A 22,629-nucleotide genomic window follows, 5' to 3' on the forward strand; every position below is an offset into this window, starting at 1 on the left:
AATGTTAATACATTTATGTATATGTATAAATAAATACGGAATTCTCATCAATACCCACGCGAATCTATAAGAAAAAATTTGAATGAATTTTTAAACATTTATAAATTTAAAAATATATCTCTTAACATCAATGAAAGTTGATGGTTTAATTTCAGAAACACAAATTACATAATTCGGTAATAATAAGCATAAAAAAATATATATTGACAACCATCAATTATCTAATGACATTTATAAATATTATAAAGGGATATTTCTCTATAATTTTATAATATCCATATATTCACTTTTTTCATATTAATTACGAACTTTATATTACGTATTTTAGAAAATGGCTTTGCCTTGGCATATTCCTTTAGAAGCCATCCCTAGTTTAAAGGAAAAAAAAGGTCCAATTGAGACATCTCAATTCAAGCATTATTGTAATTTAAATATTCACGAAAACCCCATCGAAGAACTACAAACGGGTCTCATGTGTGAAATTGGAATGAATAACCGAGAGCCTTCGGTTATACAACGACTAATAGCATCTGGAATGACAGTAGCTCGCTTGAACTTACGAGATTTAGAGCCTGATGCTTGCGCCCAGTTGATTCAAAGCATTCGTCAAGCTGTATATAATTATAGCGCTGAACTAGAATTTGTTTACCCCTTAGCTTTAATTGTCGATGTTAGGGGTCCCGATATAATAACAGGAGATCTGAAAGGTGGTCCTCGTACAATAGTTGACCTGCTCCAAAACGAAAATATTAGACTCACAACTGACGGTAGCTGGAGAGAATGTGGTACATCTGACTGTTTATTTGTTGGGTATGATCACCTCACTGAGTTGCAGCAAGGTGATATATTATTCGTTGATAGTCTCACCTCCGGAAAAATTAAATTAATTGTCTCGGAAGTTGGAGACGACTCAATCGAATGCTTTATTGCCGTCGGCGGAACAATAGGCTCTAAAATGACTGTTCGTATATCGAAAGTACCTACTGAAATAGCACCTCTTGATAGAAAAGAACGGCAGAGTATTGAATCTATGGCTTACAGTGATACTTCGCAACAAGCCTTTGAATACATGGAAGATCAAATTGCTTGGGCTGTTGCGTCAGACATTGATGCAGTGCTTGTTCCGAATTCTCAAACCATTCAAGACATTCGTCATGTTAGAGATATCTTGTCTGAAAGAGGAAAACATATTCTTGTTTTTGCCTGCATCGACTCTGTTATAGGACTTGATAATATTGATGATTTATTATTTGAAAGTGATGGTATATATCTAGACAGATGCATTTTGAGTACTGACTTACCTGTAGAAAAAGTATTTATTGCTCAAAAAGTAATTCTTGCTAAATGTAATGAAGTAGGAAAACCTTGTATATGTAAAGCTGTTATAAATGAGCAAATACCAACATTGTGTGTAACCGATATAGCCAATCTGGTATTGGATGGGGCTGATACACTTTCATTAGAATTACACTATGATTCACCCTTGAAAAAATTTTCTCCTGCATTTGATGCTGTACGAATGGCAGAACATTGTCTAGCTGCAGCAGCAGTCATTTGTAGGCAAGCAGAAAGAATAACTTGGCATCCTAAAATTTATGGGAACATTGAGTTAATGCAAAGTTCTCTAGAGGAACCAACAAAATCAATATGTGTGAGTGCAGTAGAACTGGCCATGCGTTCTCAAGCTGTTGTTATTATTTGCTTAACAAATTCTGGGCGAACAGCAAAAATTTTATCACATGCTAAACCTACATGTCCCATAGTTGCAGTAACGAGGGCGTGTCATACAGCAAGGCAATTAAGATTTTGGAGAGGTGTTCGCGCAATGCATTACTTTGAAGTTGCTAAAAGCAGTTGGCTTGTTGAGGCTGATGCCCGAATTCACGCTGCACTTGATTATTGTAAAGCTAAGAGGTTACTTCGTGCTGGCGATCCTTATGTTATAGTAACCGGTTCAAGACGTGGAGTGGGGTATTGCGATGCTATACGACTCTTATATGCGAGTGCCCGTGAAACTGTATTGGTAGATTAAATTTAAAATTTACATATTTAATTTGTTGTTAAATAATTTTTAATAAAGTTTTATCTATATGTTCGAATTTTATTTAAGCTTGAAATATTAGATTTTGGCAATGGAATTATAGCCGGGCAGAAACAATTAAAATTTATTCTTAAATGAAAATTTGTATGTTGTCTTCAAGTATATTTCTTTCATACATTAAATAAGAAGGGATTTCTTCAGTAAGTCTTCTAAAATGGCGATTTGAAAGGTTTCTTTTTAATTAAACTCTATTTGATAATGTAAATAAAGCTAAATCATTTACGATCTCTCATAATTTTCGGGACGGGATAATGAATAGCTTGGATTCCAATGCATGTTTTCTTATTTAACTTTGCTTATAATGTCAGCTGATAATTGTCAACTGTCAAATTAAATTTTCTAGCGACATTAAACAATTTGAATTTGGAGTCAGTTTGATAGCAATATATTTTCCTATATTTTTGTATATTTTGCAGGATATGGTCTGCGAAAATATTTATTTTATTATTAAAGTAAGGTCCTAGTACTCAGTGAAGTAAAGAAAAGTCATAGCAATTTATATTTTTGGCAGTAAATTATAAGTATTAATGTTAAATATAACCGATATTAAATATTAAAAAGGAAATATGTTAAAAAAACATCTTAGTAGCTCATCTGTCAAAAGCATGTTTTGACCTTGAAAGCATAATTTGTTGTCAAATTATTATTAGGTTTGCCTAAGTTGGGTTTGTGTTATAAAGTTACAAATGTTAGTTTTTCCTATAAGCAAACATACAGGTAAGTATTATATTTATGTTTATTACTTATTTAATAAGTCTATATAGTAATTAAGTACTTCAATACATAAATACGACATTGAAATGGCTCAGATTTTCTTCCTGAACCTGATAAGATTACTGCCCTCTGATCCGGTCCTGATTAGATTACTGCCCTCTGACCACGAACATGTAGTGATAAGGATGTACATAATCCAGCTGCATGGCTAAACACAGAATTATTAATTTCTCTCAAGCTTTCTTGTCTGCTTAAATTTTTATCCATATCCGTCCTGTACAAAGTTCCAAATTCCTATATTAATTATCTTAAAAGACCCCCCATTTTTGATTAAAATACCTTTTAGTGGACCCTCTTGCTATAAAAAAAAAATTAAAATGTTGCCAAGAATGAAATTAAAATTGTTGCTTGTAAATGGGCCAAATGAATGTTCCTTGTAAAGTATATAAACCTCACAAATATAGTTTCTAAATGTGAAAAATTATTTTGAACATGCCACATAAAATGCTTAAATTATTTTCTAAAACTCATTGCTTCTTATATATTGCTTATTCTTTGTTTATCTTTTATAAAACTGGGTGCTTTCAGGATCACAAATATGATTTTTCCTTTTCATCTAACACTCCTTTTTTATTCTATTACTTTTGCACCTCACAAACTTTATCAACAATAAATAATGTTCTGTGTTGGTACTCATGTACCAACACAGAATGTTGGCATTCGGACATTGCATGGAATGCAAAAACTTAGTGTTCCATAACCAAAATATGCTGTTTACCATTTAAGCTTCCTACTTTAATTCTTCCCCAATAAGTATAATAGTAATAAATCTGTGACAATAACTGGATTAAGACAGACTTGTGGCTTTTTACATGGAGGAAATTCTAGGTTTAATTTTATTTCTAAATTGTATTTTGGGGCCTGCATCTTCTCAGATGTCTAGGAAATAGTTTATAAATTCTAGCTTTTACATCCACCTTAAAGCCCTTTAGCTGAAGTTAACTATTGTTTCGATATGTAGGTCTCTCACTGCCTCTGTTACTTATTTTTGATCTTCTTTAGGGTAGTTATGAAATTGTTTTTAAACTTTGATATTATTAAAATCATTTTGTGTCACATAAATTAGGCTTAAAAAGCTTTCTTAAAAATCGTTCGAACCTTTTTATATTTAGCATGGCCAGTTTGGCCATACTTTAGTCGATGATATCAATCAAATCAGCCTATCATTGATCCTGTTTAACGGAGGCTTCCCCTACCTTTCTCAAATCTTTCTTACGTTTAACGGAACTTGGTGTCCACTGACGATACTGACGTCCAATATTTAGACCACATAGTAATGTGCACCTTGTAGAAAAACTCTATTCCTTAGTTAATAATTTTTATTTTCGAAACTCCACAATTTGGAAAATATTTAATTATATTTCCTATTTTCAAGTCCCAAAAAACCTATCTAACCATCTATCGTTACGATTCCATTAGTTTTCATATGCAATTTTAGGGAACATCTTACTAAAAATCCACCAAAGTAGAGTTTGAAAAAAGAAGGATTTGTTTTCTATCAAGTGGTTCCAGAAAACTTACTGATAACAGATTTTGCTCATGCTCTGGCTGACTTTATGATGATGATGATTAATGGAGTCATTTTAAAAATCATTTATTTTCTCATACACATGTAGTTTTACAACATTGATCTGCCAGATTGGCAAGAAATTGTTTTCTCAAAGCTTTGTTCTCAGTCCTTTGCTTTCTAGTAGTTACTTGCAATTAATAATTGATATTATTTTTGATTAACAACTGAAAATTTTTAATCACACTTAACAAAACAATACATTTTATTAATTATTTACTAAATCACATGGTATATATTTTTAATATTTTTTTGTTTTTTTTTTAGAATATTGTAGTGATGATATTTATTTGAGTTGAAGAATATTATAATTAAATATGTCTTTAGAAGAAACAGTGCGAGAAACATGTTCAAATTTAACATCAGTTCGAGCTACAGATAGAAAAAAAAGTGCAGAATCACTAAAAGACTCCCTTTCAAGAAATGCTGTTCCTACATTATTGACAAATAATACTTTAAACAAAAAAGGATACAACTGGAACAATGTTTTTGATGACATAAATGACTACATCATGAAGGTTATCACAAATTTTATATCAAGTTTTACTTGTTATTGAGAAATCTGTGCATATACTACAGAAATTTTGATGATTAAAATAAGAAAAATAGATTTTATACCGTATAGTCTAGGTGTTTAATATTTTTTTTTTTTTATCATTTACATTATATTTGCGTTAATGTAAATTATACATTATTTAAACCAAACTGCATTTCATATTGTTGATTAAGTTTTGTTAATATGAGATTTTATTTTTTTAGGAAACCGAGAAGTTTGAATCATCAAAAACTTTTCAGACAACGACAGTCCCCCTTTGCACCAGTTTATTGCACCTTTGTTTAGCTGGCTCTAACAGAGGTACTTTTTTGTAATATGTACATGTATTTTTTTAAGTACTTCTATTAAGCTATTATAAAAAAAAAAAAATCTTTTCCATAAATTACAATATTGTCTTTTAACATGAAAAAGTTTGTACGTCTTTTTATTATTGTAATAATTTGAAAGTAATGAAAAGAATTATTGTTTATGGTAGTCTTTACATATAGTAAAAAACAGTTTTTAAATACATAATTGTATAAAACAATTCTAAATGACTTTTCCTCTAATATTTTAAGGTAAAGCTTATATAAAATGCGAGAAAATAACAAGAGCTTGTTTAGATATATTGAACAACACCCGTCTCACTAACGCAATAGGGGATGCATACATAAGTTTACTTTACAAACATGTCCTAAATAATGAACACCATTTAAGTTTTATCACACCATCAACCTGGGAAAGTGAGTGCGGTTTGATTTAAAGGATTGAATAATAATTTTTTATAACATAAATTATAATGGTAGTAATTCTTAATTCTGTCCGGTTTGTAGATTTATTAGATATTTGTATTGCAACATGTGGGAAACAAAACTCATCATTGGATGATCTGCTAAAGATAAGACTTTTGTGGCTAGTTTTAAAAAATGCCTGTTACTATTGTCAGTTCAACAAACCGTTGAGAGATTCTTTGAGTGCCATAAAAAAGTGTTGTGTGAAGGTTTTTAATAATAAAAAAATACAAGAATTTGCATTGGAAATCGTAATTTTGATACTAGAAAATGTAAGTACCTTCTAAATCACATATTTATAATATATATAAAATTATTATACAATATTTCATTGAATTAATACTTTCAGTTGTCTTCAGAAAGCCGTTTAACAGTATGTGAATTCATTGAAAGCATTTTGCCGTATATTTTCAAGATTTATGAACAGAGTATGGAGCAGAGAAAGAAGGTAATTTTATAATGAGATCTAAGATTTTCGCGAGTATTCATTTAAATGAAACTAGTATTATTCGGATTTACTACGCGGATTTTATTATTTAAAAACTACATAATCCCGACGTTTCGGTTACTTTGCAGCAACCGTGATCACGGGCAGATGAGGTGTGAATGTCTGTCAGTTGGTCCTTGTTATTTATCATCTACCGCCATCGATTTCTTAATTTTCTGGCGTACCGCTCTGGATGCCGGCAGAATGCGCTCACGGTGTCTTGAGGTCCTGCGGTGTGGTTTCGGACATGGGATTTTATATTTTTAAGAACGGGGTCCCAGGTGTTTGATAGATTCCAGCCATCTTCTCTATTGAAATTGGGATGTTTTTTAATTTCAATAGCCTCGCGAATTAATCTCGGAATATACTTGTCTTCCCGAGCGAGGATTTGAGGTTTATCAAAACGAATGTAGTGGCCTGGTTTGTCCATTGTGTGTTCACACACTGCTGACTTCAACGCGCGCCTGTTTTTGATGTCTGAGATGTGTTCTTTAACCCTTGTACCGATGCTCCTCTTCGTCTGTCCAATGTATGACAAGCCACAGTCACAATCGAGTTTGTATACACCCGCTTGTTGTAAATGTAATTTAAAGGTAATTTTATAATATCACTTCTAATATATATGTATAATAACACTTAAATTGTAAAATGTAAAACGGATTGCTTTCCGAAAGTCGACTTTATCACTATTGCTGTAAGGTATATTTGCCATTGTGTCATTTGTCTTTACTTGATGCACTGTAACTTGTCACAGCGAATCAGACTACATACACGTCCTTTGTTGCTTTCATCGTTCAGAATGATGTTGGTCGATGTTTTCGGGCTAAGACAGTTCGTAGCTAATAAAAGTTTCATTCTGTGAGGATTTGAATATGATGTTTTGTTACTTATAATTTCCATTATTGTACGCATCTTTGGGAATACGTTAAGATAAAAATGATAAACGATTTGGGTTAGTTAGCTGCGCTATATCGGTACGTGGATAGGCGGTAGTCCAAAAAACCTATATTCTTGCACTCGTACTAGTAGCCTGGTCATATATTATTTATTTAGGAAATCTCATGTATGAAGTTGGCTTCAGGGGCTATTTCGGTTTAAATTAAGTTCCAAGGGTGTGTTTTTTCTTGAAAACAACAACATAACCCTCATCAGCTCTCTAGTATTTCCAAAGTCTTGATTGTATGTATTCAGCATTGCAAGATCAGGACATTGCAAATTGATAGATATGTATTTTTTTCGAATGAAAGTGCATTAGAGAATTGTTTGAAGTAAATATTGCGAAATATGTACTATTGCTCGATTCAATTTTTGTTTTAATTTTCGTTTCTTAAAAAAAAAAATACTTATTCTTTATCTTTTCAAGATCTCGATATGTAGTTTTCTCTTATATTGTTTAAGTTTGTACATAATTTTTACAAGCATTTAATTTATCTCTGAAGTATACATTTCCTTAAATCTAACCTAGACATAGTTTAATTATTAATGTCTAAAAAATTATTTTATTTTGTAACTTATGCCATGAAAGGATTACCACAGAGTTTCATTTATTATTATCACCTACAAATATAACTTTTGATTTTTTTAAAATAATGAATCACTTAAAATTTTATGTTGTTATGTAATGCACTTTAACTGTAAGTTTATTTCTAGTCATTGCTATTCAAATTGTGCGAAATAACCATAAAAATTCACAATCCATTGGGGGCTTTGAGAACCAGTAATAGTTCGATGGCATACAACTGGGAAACGTGGAACAAACATGTTGGCAGCATGTTAGAAATTGTTTGTCTAGAAATCAGTGACGTGCAGAAGATGAAGAAATTAACCGATACATCCCAAATGCAATGCGATTATTTTTGTTACGTGGGCGCTTCAGCGTTTTACCAGGTGGGTTGACTGAATTTTGTCAAAAATCTTCTACGTTTTGAGTCTGTGAATAAAACACAATGATTGATAGTTATTTTTCTATATTGTCTTGTTACTGATATTATAAAATCGAAACTTTGTATTTTGTTTGTGTGTTTGGTGCCTATATATGTTAAAAATACAGAACTTGTATGCATAATTTGTTAAATTTATAATGCATACAGTTTTTGCACTTGTTATCCTAGTAGTTATCCTAGTAGTAGGTTCGATAGATATTTTCTTTGACTAGACCGTGAACACGACTATTTAAGACAACTCTCTTATTTCTGTAATATATTTATGGTGTTATACAGTTTTAATAATTACTAAGTATTCACAATAATATATAAATATGAAATTATAAATTATCATCTTTTCTGTATGTACAGACATTTAATATTCCCGAAAAAGCGATAGACGATGTCTCCGAAGTCGGTAATTCTGCAAAGAAGATAAGAAAAAACTTTAACACTAGGAAATCTTTTAATGAGCTTATTGAAGAATTACGTCTGAATCCTACGGCATGGTAAGTTTTAATTTTAAACTAATTGCATAAACGCGTGTAACAGAATGTCTTATAATGATGTCATATACTATAGCGAGAATACGTTTAATTAAGACTAATATTTCCGGATTACTATCGCTTTTTTGATTATTTTAAACTGCAAAATCCCGACATTTTCATCTCTTCGCCCGTGATCACTGGTGCTACAAAGGAAGCGAAACGTCGGATATTAAATATTATTTGAAAATATGTATTTACCATTATTTAAAAATACATATTTGATGACATTCTATATCTTTAGCCTGTTCATAATGTTCGTTGTTCCAGGATCGGTATAATACATTTGTATGTGGAAATGTTTCGTAGCTCGATTACTTTTACAGAATACATAAATCTTGCGAGAGCTTTTGAAAACATTATTCAACATAATCCAAAATATCTTGACTGGGATAAATTTGAAGAATTAACTTCTTTGGTTATCAAAAGCTTGTTGTTAAATCAAAGTGAAAATATTTATGATATTTTATTACCTATCTGGAATGCGTGTGTCAGGTAAGAGATAAGAGCTGAACCCTTTTCCATTGTCTTTAATTTATGTTAAAACATGAACCTGGAATGGAATAATAATTATTTAATTCTTATTTTTATAATCCAGAAACGCCACAATAGCGGGTAACCCACAAAAAGCTATCCATGCTGTATTGTTACAACTTTTAACGACTCTGCCCTTGAAGTATGAAGTTGTTAAACCTTTATTATTACTTTATATAGAAAAGGGTATGCCAGTAAATGATCACACTGTAGCCACATTAAACGGACTTTGTCACAAATTTTATATAAAAACTTGTTACTCAGAGATGAGACAGAAATACTTTGCATGGTTAGTTAATGGAAATATAACGAATCTGAACGTGGTTTGTATAGAAGATTTCATATTGAGGCTTATAAGTAATGATAATATATCAATACACACAAAATCGTCCGCTGACAATGAAAATGTATACGACGTCATATTTAAACATACGGACAGAAGTCTATTGTACAATGAATTTGAGTATCGAGTGACTGATAAAGAAAAAGAAAGCGTTCAAGATAAAGAACACTTTGAGGTGAACTCTGAATTATATGCCGTTGTAGAAGATTATCTAGAGAAAACAATTATTATAAATGATGATGTTGACCTTATAAAAAATTGTAAATACTTGGAAATCGTTATCGCGTACATCAATCTCATATTGAAATTCAAATTGAAGACACCTAATGAGGTTGAATCAACTCTCATATACGTTAAGCTTCAAAGAGCCTTAGAATATTTGTACACATCGCTGACAAAGGTTCTTAAATCTGGTATACAAATCCGTGATAAGATAGCAACACTGAAAGCGGTACAGGGCATACTCATGAAACATTACGAACCTTTACTTAACAAAGTCATCAGAAGTTACATAGAGGAGGATTGTTTTAATTGTATACACGACGTCATAAGACAAGATGTGCCCAACGATGAAGGGGATAATTACTATGACGAGGAAATAGAGTTTACACCAGTTGGCTTGAAACTAAATTGCATTCACCTACTTGCGGCATATTGTAGACATCGCAGTGAATTCACAGGAGACATTATGAAGTGCATATCAGATCCTGATCTGTATAACTTTTCAAACAGCTGGGAGATTGAGGGCGCATTAAAATTCATGCAAATTATTAACGAAGTTAACATGGAACACTCATCGATAGGTAATCTTTATGTGATTATGTATTTATTTTGGATTTTGCATAATCTTTCATCAAAGCTTTGTTCTTTGTTGACAACGCTGCGAACTTTGCTATGGTTGTGCCATTAAATTGTTATACTATTTTGGTTATTTCAGAACTATTGTTCGGACTGATTAAAAACATGTGCAGAGAACTGTTTAGACGGCCAAAAGCAACACGAGGTTTGCTTTTGATCGTAAAAGAGATGCTCGATAAAATTTGGTCTAGTGATCACAACGATGAAATACTCCAACAGAATTGTTTCATTATGATCGACAGTTTCTCGCAGAGATGCAAAAACCTTTATTATCCACCCGACGTTGCCGCTCTTTTATACGAATGTATCGCTAAGATCGTTGAACTGAATAATAAACGAAATCTAGACCGACGGTTCAAAGACGTCTTAATAGATGCTATAAATAGAGACAATCATAAAATCAGGTTATACTGCTGTCATTTATTAAGGCTCATGATTGAGGGATTCTCAGAAGACGACTTCCAAGAATTGATAGCGAAATTAAAGAATATATTCGTTATAAACGTCAGTTATATTCAAATAGTTGATGTTATATTGTTGGTTATGTCGTAACACATTTTGTATATGTAGGTTTCAGATAACAAGGAAACCGTGCTACGAGATGAATTAATGAATCGAACAACCGCTGTTTTACACTGTTTCTATGTCATGGGATTGTCAAAACGATTTTGTATACATGAAATTGTCATTAAAGTGATCGAGTTTCAAAGCGAGAAGTGTATGGACCAAGCTATAGTGAAAAAAGTCCTCAATATCCTAACTACAACCGTAACAAATAGTAGTATAGAAGTGTATATGAACGACAATATTTTAAGAATATTAGAATACTGGTTCCAGAATAATAAACAATTTGAAGATCTCCCGTTGTTTTTATTCGGTTCTGAGAATATAGACGAGTTAATTCAAACGCATCTCAAATGGCTTGTGGCCACTGACATCTTGTGGCGAAGTAAGGGGGTGGTAGAAAATAGCGCTGTTTTAAAATACGTTACCGGACATTCACTTGAAAATACAATTGAAGTTAGTATAATTACAACAATTCCTTCATAGCCAAATTGTTTAGGATGGAGTTTAAAGTTTTATAACTTTCATTTTAGATGTGCTTCTGCAATATTGTAGCGCTGAGTATACCCTATATCGTGATAGAAAAATATAAAATAGAAACCGGAAGATCAAACGAATCGAGGACGGCGGAAGCTAGCAAAATGTTCCAATCAACAAGGAAGATTTTGAAAAACGATAAATGGAGTAATTTGTTTGTTGAGAATTTAGGAGATTTATTGTTATTGACAGCTGAGAGTGTTAGCGATCACGACGATGCCTCTCGGCTGTTTGGTTTCCAGTTGATGAACAGAACTGATTCTTACACATATTCGAAACACGTGTTTTCCGGTATATTGGAATATTTTGGGGTAGATATTAACATATTAACTATTCACAATAATAATAAACGGAATTTATTAGATTTTACTTTAAAATATGTTATAAAATATTTTCAGGAACTCATCGATGGATGTATCATGCAATATTTATGTGAAAATCAGCCGCTGGTTCTTCTTAACGTCCTATTCAAGTTATGGAATAGAGTATTACGTGAAAAAATTTTCGCGTACAGACTTTTGGCCTTTCATGCTTACTTGGTGTTCATAGACAAGATTCCGTTCGGCTATCCATCCGATGCGATTCTCTACACATTTGCCTGCGTCAGTATGTGTAACGCTTTGAAGGAATCCAAAACAAATGATGATGTAAAAATCTTCGTCGATGGTTTACAAAAAATATCCAAAAGAGTCACGGACAATTGGACAATGTGTAACGAAAAATCTAAAAAGTTGATGATGTCAAAAATAATAACAATTTTAGATTTAAAGATCTCAGAGGGTTTTGACGAATGCGACGGATTATTATGTTATATCACAGAGGATATAAAAAAAGAGTTTGCGGAGGACGAGGATGTGGTGGATTATATGAAAGTTATGTCTCAGGGTAGCTCGACGATGCATCCAATGATGTCAAAAGTACTCTTTTGTGATAAACTAAAAACTTTTACGTCCAATTTGTCGAATGCAAGGTAATTATTTTTGTGTGTTAGCTATCAATAATTGACCCTCCCAGCTGCACTCACTGGCTGGTCTCGAACAATTCGAACGGTATGCCTATTTTATAGTGCAGGGTCTTTCAACGTAATATCTTAAGCGTCTTAGAATTTTCGCGAAACCTATATGCAAATTGCCTCAGAACAAGAAAACTAATTTAGCATAAGGAGTGTAAAAGTATTAAAGGATGTATTGAGAAAATTGGTTAATTAAATGAAAGAATCTTATCTATTCGTATCCAAATACCAAGATATAATAAAAAAACCTATTAAAAAAGTAAAGTTTAAGGAGGTTGATTATTTCTTTTATATAAAAAAAGTACTGTGATGAAAAATGTAAATATAGGTTTACCATGAATTAGCATCTACCTCAATATATAATCGCATGCTGGTCTCGGGAACGATTAAATTTATTATTAAATATTTTCTTCTTATATTTCATCTAATACTAAGATTTTACTTGGAATAAATTCGTTTAGTAGTTTGTGTCAAAAGGTAACAAAGTTCTGTCCAAATACTTACATACTTTATTTAATATAGCACAATATACTCGTCGTCATACTGTTAAGACAAAAACTATTTTTTTATGTAATGACAAGAAAACGAAAATTGATTATAAACTTTGCAGCCACAGAACACTTGAAAAATTACATTTATTAATTAAGAGTAATAAGAAATTTATGAATGATATTTACATTGAAGCGAGTGACAAGGGATTTTCAGAAGATTGTAAAAATAGTGTGGTGCATCAAATAATATCCAAATTATCATATATAATAAAGACGACGTCTTATGAAAAGGTAGTCTGTCTTTAAATTTATATCTACTTTATTCGTGTGATCACCTATACTTCAATAATTATTATGTTTTAGCAGAATTCACTTTTTGTCATACTTCCAGGTCATCATAAAATCTTGTGAGTGCTTAGCAGAGATCGGGTGTTACGATATAAAAACACTCGTGACAGTCCCTCCTACAGATAAAAGCAGAATAGTGGATGTTAGTCCAAAGCAGTACTTTGCCGAGTCAGCATTGTCATCCCTGGCAGAACATCTGTTTGATGACGATCCTACTTTAAGTAACGCTATAGCGATAGCAATTAGCGATCTTTTAATGCACCGGGACGGAAAACTAGCTTTGGGTGAGAATCATAAAAAAAGATTTTCATGATACATATCAAATAGTTAATATCTTATATTGATATAAACAGATGCCGTGGAAAATGGAAAAGATATGTTGTTGTCTCTATCGACGTCTAATTGTAAAACAAATGCTGTATACAAAGTGGAGAATATAAAGTTTGATTTATACAACGCTATAGATTACTGGATACCAAATAGAGAAGAAAGTCTTGACCAATGGGTCACGAGAATAACTTTGGCTCTGCTAGATCTGGTTTCATCATCCACGAATTATTTGAGATCATTGATTACCGTTTGTGCGAAGAAGGTAATTGTAAATACTAAGTGTTATATTATATGGCGGTTAGTAGTGATAGTTGATACCTGATGATGTTTAATCATACCAGGAACCTGCAAGGCTTTTAAATGAACAGAGGTGGACAAATAGGTATATTTGTATAGAACAGAAAATCACTCAGATCTTCCGGAACTATAAAGGAAACTGGGCTATAATAGATAATTTTCATCAATCTTTTTATAATCCGTAAATTTTATCTGTAAAGATTATTCAAAAATTTCTTAAAGAAAAGCAGTTTATTTGATCAGATGTTAGTTTATTGCGTTACAATTCTTTTGTAGCCAAGCATATCCAAAAGGATTATGCCAGCGTTGATGGGTTTGATCCTTTCTTGTTCGACCGATGTGCACGCAGCAGTTTTTGGAGGACAAATAAACGAAGTATTTAGATTCATTTGGAGCAATAGCTTCGATGACGATTTTGAAAGTAGTGAATTCGGGGGCACCCCGAAAAATGCTCGAAATATAAGCCACGATCATAAAATGATAGTACATTATCTGTTGGATATCGTAGACTTTGTCCGTATACAGATGGGGCATTGCAAGTTTTGGTGAGTAATAAACTCATAATAAGAGAAAAATGAGAAAAAAAAAATTGAATGAAAGTAGTGAGCTCTGTTCAATCAAGCGTTCTTTGGTTTCATATCTGTAAAATTGAGAAAAACCCCTCTTAAAGTAGGTTTGTATTGAAAAAAACGGATGTCATAAATTATAATTGTTAAAGAGTGATTGAATAAGATTTTTTCCTACAAAAAGTTCAATTATTCCTAGCATACAAGGTCGTAAAGTGAAAAGTTTGAACTATTTAAACCTGGAATACGACAAAGTGTCGTGGGGCGCGACTGTCTCGGAACAGCCTCTGTTGGCAATTTTCTATGGGGAGCTGTGGGCGGCCGCCGCAAACGGTGCCGTACCGCCCGCTGCGCCGTGTGACGTCACTCAACTTCCGGGGGGAGACCACGTTCAGAGAATATTCAGGAGAGTAAGTTTTAATGATTTCTAAGTCGATTTTTAACTAATGATTTAAACAAACAAATCATATTCAAGAAAACTCTACTACTGACACTTCTATCTGGCGACCTAAATACACTCATGAACACTATGAACTAAAATTAAATTAATCATTTGACATAAATCTAAGAGTGGAGTTACAGAATATTGGAGGCAAATACTGATACCGTCACACATGTAATGTTATTTACACTAATTACATTTTTTTTGCAGTGCTATGTGTCCATAGGTGAGATGGACGCCATAGATGGATGCGGCACTGCTCACTTGACTATCGAAAAGGAGAAACGGAAGCATCTCATTAATACCGGCCAATATTCTGATGCGTTGCTTTTCCTAGACATAGCACTTTCTCGAGGAAACGAGGATGATAATGTATTATATGGGGTCGTGACGTCACTGCACAAGTTGGGCATGCATCATTTGGCGCTACAGTATATCAAATCTTACCCAGAAAGCGACAAGCTTGATGATATTAAATATGACTGCTTGTCCTATCTTGGTAAGTTAATCTTCAAAAGTTAGAAAGAGAGAGACATTGACCATAACGACTTACAAGTTTCTTTTTAGGTGATTGGAGCCACTTTGTTGATACCGTGGAACTTGAAAACAAACTTACCATAGATAATATCAAGCAAGATTCGATTATTAAAGCGATGCGGTATTCTTGCTTGAAAGATTGTCTTAACATGAAACTATCTGTGGATTTCGACATGAAACTTGAGAAACCGTTTAACAGGGCTAAATTAGCTATAGCCAAACTCTGCCAGAACCTTAACATGGAAAATTGTCAAAGTGTCTATAAGGTTGTTTCATATTTACATTTGTTTAGTGACATTGAACAATACTTTTCGGTGAGATGTGGAAAGATGTCTATATTAGAACTGATAAGAAGATGGAAGGTCGATGATTTACCTCTTTTCAGTGATTTTAAACATGTCGAAGGTCTTATATGTCAGAGGAGTTTAATTCTTGACCACGCTGCTCAAAATTATTCCATTTCTACAATCTCTGATCTACAGTTACAATACGCAGGTATTTAAATTTAACAAATTTCACAGACATACAGACAAATACACAATGCGTTTTGTACTCCACGGGTGACTATAACTAATTACTATCCAGAGAATTGTCTGACCTATTTGGCAAACAACCGTTCTAAACAAGAATTAATGAATGTTATATTAGCCTTATCATATGGTATATGTATTTTAGAACTGGGCCTATCAAACAAAAGAATCCAAATGGCTCAGCGTCTTGTAGCCTCTGTAAAAAATCATCAATCATCAAAAAAAGTGGCCCTACTAGAGAGTCAAATTTCATGGGCCAAAGGACATAAGGACATCGCCCTATCTCTACTCAACGGAATAATTATACAAGAAAAAGAAGATCCCGACCTTATGGCTATGTCTTTAAGGTGTGTTATAGTTATATAACATTTAGCAACTTATTGATTAGTATAATATATAGATTTAAAGATATGTAAATGCGTTGTAGGCAATACGGTCTATGGATGGCAGAGAGTAAAAGAGAGAATGCGAGGGATATAATACATAAATACCTTGAGAAGAGTCTTATCGCTCTGAACAGTCGTGAAGATGTAACAACGAGATTTAAAGTGTACTACGACATTGCTACTTTTGCTGATGCTGAGTATAAACAGGTGTAACTAAATTCATAATATGCTATTAAAATTCTGGGCTTGCACTAAACAATTATAATATTGTAAATATGCTGGGGTTACTTTACACCACATTTTTCGTTACTAGGTTGTATCTTACATGAATTCTTCTGTGTATGAAGATAAAGTAAAATGTGTTGAGAACATGAAAGGCGCAGAGGCTTCATTAAACTCGTCCCAACAAAGGCTAACGAAGTAAGTTCGAAGGTTACAGTTGAGTACAATATCTAACGTTAAATAATATATCAATTTTTTTGATCCAGGGATCAAACCAGAGCTTTGAAGACTAATCAAACCTTCAGACGTTTAGATGAGGCAGACATCGTTAATACGAAGGGAGAAAAGGAGAGTTTTCTTAAAATGGCGTTGAAGTTAGTTCTTGTTACTTTAACATGTATAAACGTACCCACAGAATACTAGAAAACTAATTATCCTGTGGATACATTAAAATTGAACTTTAGTTGCTAGTAAATGTACTGAAACATACATATTTTAATATTTCAGATATTATCTATTGTCATTGAAAATATCTGATGAAAACAACCTGTCCGTATTTCGAGTGATTTCTTTGTGGTTTGATAACCCGGGTTTCGAATTTGAAGACGAAAACTTAGATAAACTTCTCCATGAAGTACCATTGTGGAAGTTCATCACCGTTCTACCCCAACTAGCTCCCAGACTCTCCAATGAAGATACGCCTTTCGCTAAACAATTAAACAAACTAATAAGTGCGTATGTTTTTATAACTAGACGCTGTCGGATCACCAATACAGTGAGAGTAGCATTTGCTTTTTGCCCGAATATTTAAACTTCTTGCTGAGAATGGTTTATTCTTTGAGAATCTGTAAAGCATGCTATATTGAACACACGTGTCGTCTCAAATACATGAAATTATAAACTTAGTTCCTTTCGAAAGGACCGCTTATAAATATGTTTAAGAAATAACAAAAATCAAAGGCCCTTTAAAATAATTTGCTACGGACCCCCGGCATTAATAATCCACATTTAAACGCAGATTTCTTTGTGTCTAAAAACTTTAATAATGTACAGAGAGGTGTGCACTGGAGCATCCCCACCACACTCTCCCCATCCTTTTCAATCTTAAGAACTCCGACAAGGACAGCATCATATTGAACGCAAGTTCTTCAGTCTCACTTCCGAGCTCGGTTGAGCCTCGTATTTTAGCGGCGGGAAGAATAATACAGGAGCTTTCTGATACAGAAATAGCCCTTCCCATATCCCAAATGGAGCAGATCTGTAATGGTAATTTTAGACCATACATGTCCGTTTTGAAATTATTGTATGCATAATTATTGTGAATATTTAACATTTTAGCTATAATAAGCTTCGCTTACTACGTTCCGCAATCTAAAGACCTTAAAGCTCAAACGATTCCGAGAACGGAGCCAATATCGGCTTTAAACACTTTGAACGCTGTTCCGATACCCACCGATACGATACCGGTAAAGAAGGATTGTAATTATTCTCAAATAGCTAGTAAGTTTACGGAATTAAATTAATTTATTTTTTCTATAGACGAGTCTACATGTATATATTATGTTCTGTTTAAATTTAATTTCAGCCTTGTCTTCATTTGAAAGCAGCTTTGAACTAGTTGGAGGTATCAACTATCCGAAGAAAATATCGTGCTTGGGATCCGATGGGAAGAAGAGGATTATGCTAATTAAGGTAAAATTACTTAAAATAAATCCCATTTTCTTGGTACTGTAATAATATAGGTAAATAATGTAGAATCTTTAACAGGGGGAAGATGATCTCCGCCAAGATGCTGTGATGCAACAGGTCTTCACCATCGTTAACACGCTCCTTGAAAAGAATCCAATTACTAACAGGAGTAAACTCCTAATACGTACTTATAAGGTATACATAAAGATTTTAATATACACTTGATTACTTTTGTGCAGGACTGTACTATCTGTGATGATGAGATTAGCGATGAGGCATCCGCGAACCCTGTTTGGTGTGAGGTTCTGCATTTAATTACGTTCGGTTTGGGTATTGATTTAAGAACATTTTGGACTTTTTTGGGGTTTGGGAGCCCTATTTTCCTCTTTTTATATTTTTATATGGCAGTTAGTTTACTCCTGATATATGAAAATGATCAATCACTAAACTCCTACATCGAAATAATAATAATGTCTATTAAAATTGTTGATACTGTCATATCTGTTTGTTGTAATGTTTATTTTATTATAAAACAGTGTTTAAGAATTTTTAATAACGGTTCTTTATTCTTCCGTTGAAAAACTTGTGAGTTTTTAAATCGAGCTTAAAAATGGAAACATCATAGATATATTAAATCTATATATAGATGTATAGTCAAAATGTCTCATTATAGGCACACCTCGTAACTGGTCTATTGATTTCACTAACATGGTTCCTTGATTAAAAATTACAAAAAGACATAAATTTATGAGATAATAATGTAATAATATAATGATATAATATATGTGTGTGTGAATAATAGTACACATATGTGTGTACGTGTGCAGGTTTCTCCGATGTCTCGACGGTCTGGTGCTCTGGAGTGGTGTGTAGGGACCTCGACCTTGGGTACCTACCTTCTAGACGCACACAAACGATATAGGCCACAGGTCATACTACTATTATTTCATACGACTTTTCATGTACATATTTTTTTACATTTCTATTCTAAATTATTATTTGACATTCAGGAACAATAATCTCCCACATTATCATCAACTAATTCGTAACTTTTTATGTATATAACCTTAAAAATATAGCACATTTTTTGATAACTAATTTTGCTAACGGCAGTTAAATTTATAACAGTGATATTGTGATTCGCAAGATAAATTATTTAATTTAAAAAGATATTGTAATAAAATTTTAGGATATACCGCCATCTACCGCCAGGGGTAAGATAAAAACTTACCAAGAAAACCGGGCGTCCAATAAACGCAAATTAGAACTCTTTAAGGACATATTGAGGGCGTTTAGGCCGGTGTTTCATTATTTCTTCACTGAAAACTATCTCGATCCAGTCACGTGGTATGAAAGAAGAGATGCATATACCAGAAGGTAACAAAATATTTATTAAACCTCCCCTCTCTCCCTCCAATATATTAAAAAACGGATTTGAACAGTTAAAGAAAACAAGAAAGGCGAGTTGCCTTTAGGGAGAGAGTGATTTCTCTTGTTAATGGAATAAAGACAATATCGACTAATAATAGCTAAATCAGAACAATCAGTTTTCAATCAAGTTGTTTTACTATAAATAAGGAAATGTATAGAAAATTAAAAGTTTTCAACGTTTGGAGTTAGTCGTAATTGGAAATTTGTGTTTGAATTAATATAAACATTTTATTTTCAGCGTTGCGACTTCTTCCATGGTGGGGTACATTATGGGTTTGGGCGATCGACACGTACAGAACATTCTGATCGATGGGACGACTGCTGAATTAATACATATTGACTTTGGTAAATCATAGATTAAAAGTGATGTAATCATCGATCATATATATGTATATATATAATGCTAAGACTTTATGCCGTAGGTATAGCATTTGACCAAGGAAAAGCATTAAATACTCCAGAAACCGTGCCATTCCGCTTGACTCAAGACATCATAGCAGGTTTTGGCTGTAGCGGAGTGGAAGGAATTTTCAGACGGTATTGCTATAAATTTGTATAACAATTAAAAGTAAGACAGTTTTGTAGGGGGTGACAGAATTGGTACAAATAATATATATTTTGTTTTGTGCAGGTGTTGCGAGAAAACCTTACAATTGCTCCGGGATCATCAAGAGACATTGCTAACTATATTGGAGGTGCTTCTGTGCGATCCGTTGTATTTTTGGATAGTATCTAAGAATACTAAATTAGAGGAATCAAATTCGGAAAGTAAGATTTTGGTATATTATTTATAATAAAAATCAATGTGATATGTTTGAGGTAATCCAGAAGCTGTAAACATTTAAATGCAAAAAAAAATTGTGACAGTTTTTACTCATATACTTCTGTGGTATTTTTGGTTCAAACTGCTTTGTAGATTTATATGACTCTACCTCACTAAATAGAAGTAATGTATAGGGCAAATTAGTATGCTGACACACATTACTTAAGGTAGTTTTTTTTATAAAATCAGGAAAATTGATCATACATCTTTACAGTTGCTGACAAAAATGTACGGTTATTATTACACATAGTGAGTGAAAACGTTAAAGTCACATGACTTTTTAAGTGAAAAAATTGTATGAAAATAAATTTCAAAAGCATTATGGTTTTTCTGAACTGAAGTTATTGGACCTATAAAATATTTATCAGAACCAGAAATAAAAGGTGCCAAAGTTCTTGAGACGAAAAAAAAAACAATAACAATACAGCTTGCCACATTAAAATAGTGTCTCAATGACTATTAACCTTCAATCGTCAAAAAAGGCTTAGTCCTTTGAGTATGGTAGTATTATATATATAATCTGTATGAATTAAATGTTAATAATAAGGTGTAATCTGTAAGGTTCTTCGAGCAGTGGTTTGGCGTCCAGGGCTCTGCTGGCCGTCCGCAGTAAGTTGAGCGGGGCGGAGGGTGTGGGGGGCGCTGGGGGCGTGTCCGTCACCGGTCACGTGGCCAGACTCATCAGCGATGCCAGCGACCCCGCCAACTTATGCCGAATGTTCCACGGCTGGCAAGCCTACTTATAAACATGCGACGAACAAATAAAAACTTTATAATGTTTAAGATATATAATAAAATTAAAAACTTTTTAATCCAAAACGATTCATCACAACACTGTGATAATGTACTAGCTGTAATAGTTAACCCAAACGGATTGCTTTGTTCGTAATGTCAGTAATAATTTCGTATGTTCTAATTGTTCATTGTGATTTTCTATGTTAAGCTTTATATGTAAAATGATTGAATTTAATTACATATAAACATTTATAAATACGTTTTATGGTTATTTTGGTCTGTGATCGCTAACTCCACCCTTTACTTACACTGTTAATATATACTTTCGGTTGCTAATTCCATGTTATACATATTATGTTCTTTAAAGTCCTTCGCTAGATGGGTTTGTGCTTTTGTCGAAATAAAATTGGATCTTATATATAAATTGCTATTTAGATTTAAATAGAAGTGAGTTAATTAGGATATGCTTTTTAGTTTTGTCAAGGCTAATGCGTTTATCAATTAGGAGTAAATATTAAAACAAGCTAAGGGAGAACTAACTAACTGTTGGCACTTTAACATTGAGCTTTGTGATTGTTTTCATAAATCTTCTTTAGAAAAAACAATCGACAGAACTAGAAACAGAATCAAAGCAAAAAAATTTATCTCTTTTTTAGTCATTTTGGAACTTGAAATAATGGTTACAACCATGTAAAAATAATAATTTAAGAATAACACAGGCCTGTAAAATTAAGGTCACGACTTCCTCTCGGAAATTAGATTATTGATTCTAGTCTGTTTTGTTGCGTTACCGATTACGAATATGATCTTAGTTGTTCTTCATCACCTCTAGATTTTACAAAAAAGGTTAATAGGGAAAAATTAAAAAAAAAGTTGTCACAAACAATATGTATTTAAAAAGTACATTACTTTTAACTTAAATCTCTACTAAAATATAATAAGTTATTAGAAGTTTAAATTAAAAGTAAATTTTGTTTGTGGAACCTGGTCCTTTTTCTTGGAAGCGTCGTTTGTGCGACTTCCGCTTAAGTTTTTGGTAGGAATCGACGCGTTTCAATAACCAACAATAGTCCGCCATCATGGTAGTATCCCGTCTTATGTGTATACCGGACTTCAAGTTCTTTCAAATCTTAATGAAATCTTTCTCCTCTTTATGCGAAACGGGGCTGAACCATTTTTGAATCTCAGAAAATTGCAGTCGTAACTGATGACACGTTTAGAAAGTTTATGTC

General features: G+C 32.8%; 2 protein-coding genes and 1 long non-coding RNA gene across 5 annotated transcripts; 2 read left to right on the top strand and 1 right to left on the bottom strand.

Moving 5' to 3' along the window:
* Positions 1 to 220: 220 nt before the first annotated feature.
* LOC116779728 (pyruvate kinase-like) lies at positions 221 to 2,091 on the top strand. The gene has a single exon (XM_032674134.2). It carries the CDS (start codon positions 332 to 334, stop codon positions 2,030 to 2,032), a length of 1,701 nt encoding a protein of 566 aa, XP_032530025.1. The 5' UTR covers positions 221 to 331; the 3' UTR covers positions 2,033 to 2,091.
* A 369-nt stretch (positions 2,092 to 2,460) lies between these two features.
* Positions 2,461 to 21,668, top strand: LOC116779504 (serine-protein kinase ATM). Of its 2 annotated transcripts, XM_061522804.1 has the most exons (36): positions 2,465 to 2,818; positions 4,710 to 4,960; positions 5,202 to 5,298; positions 5,556 to 5,720; positions 5,811 to 6,040; positions 6,118 to 6,216; positions 7,906 to 8,142; positions 8,550 to 8,686; positions 8,993 to 9,217; positions 9,321 to 10,402; positions 10,537 to 10,961; positions 11,028 to 11,477; positions 11,555 to 11,869; positions 11,957 to 12,528; positions 13,181 to 13,352; positions 13,453 to 13,693; positions 13,763 to 14,001; positions 14,313 to 14,581; positions 14,802 to 15,012; positions 15,255 to 15,543; positions 15,612 to 16,076; positions 16,257 to 16,458; positions 16,539 to 16,704; positions 16,811 to 16,917; positions 16,986 to 17,093; positions 17,227 to 17,450; positions 17,773 to 17,985; positions 18,058 to 18,219; positions 18,305 to 18,411; positions 18,487 to 18,603; positions 19,236 to 19,337; positions 19,598 to 19,785; positions 20,078 to 20,184; positions 20,262 to 20,376; positions 20,471 to 20,607; positions 21,224 to 21,668. In XM_061522804.1, the coding sequence occupies exons 2-36, from the start codon at positions 4,760 to 4,762 to the stop codon at positions 21,406 to 21,408; spliced, it is 8,361 nt and encodes a 2,786-aa protein (XP_061378788.1). In that variant the 5' UTR covers positions 2,465 to 2,818; positions 4,710 to 4,759; the 3' UTR covers positions 21,409 to 21,668. The 2 variants fall into 2 exon arrangements, 1 of the variants encoding a protein (XP_061378788.1); XR_009752901.1 differs by lacking the exons at positions 19,236 to 19,337; positions 19,598 to 19,785; positions 20,078 to 20,184; ... (1 more) ...; positions 20,471 to 20,607; positions 21,224 to 21,668 and having other exon boundaries at positions 2,461 to 2,818; positions 18,058 to 18,185.
* On the bottom strand, positions 8,258 to 9,686 carry LOC133319221 (uncharacterized). Of its 2 annotated transcripts, none has more exons than XR_009752906.1 (3): positions 9,639 to 9,686; positions 9,196 to 9,275; positions 8,258 to 8,601 (listed from the first exon to the last, which is right to left on the bottom strand). It is a non-coding gene; the product is annotated as an uncharacterized LOC133319221 (long non-coding RNA). The 2 variants fall into 2 exon arrangements; XR_009752908.1 differs by lacking the exon at positions 9,639 to 9,686 and adding an exon at positions 9,347 to 9,464 and having other exon boundaries at positions 8,445 to 8,601.
* Positions 21,669 to 22,629: the final 961 nt, after the last annotated feature.

This window comes from Danaus plexippus, chromosome 2 (genome assembly GCF_018135715.1).
Source record: "Danaus plexippus chromosome 2, MEX_DaPlex, whole genome shotgun sequence".
Classification (NCBI taxonomy): Eukaryota; Metazoa; Arthropoda; class Insecta; order Lepidoptera; family Nymphalidae; genus Danaus; species Danaus plexippus.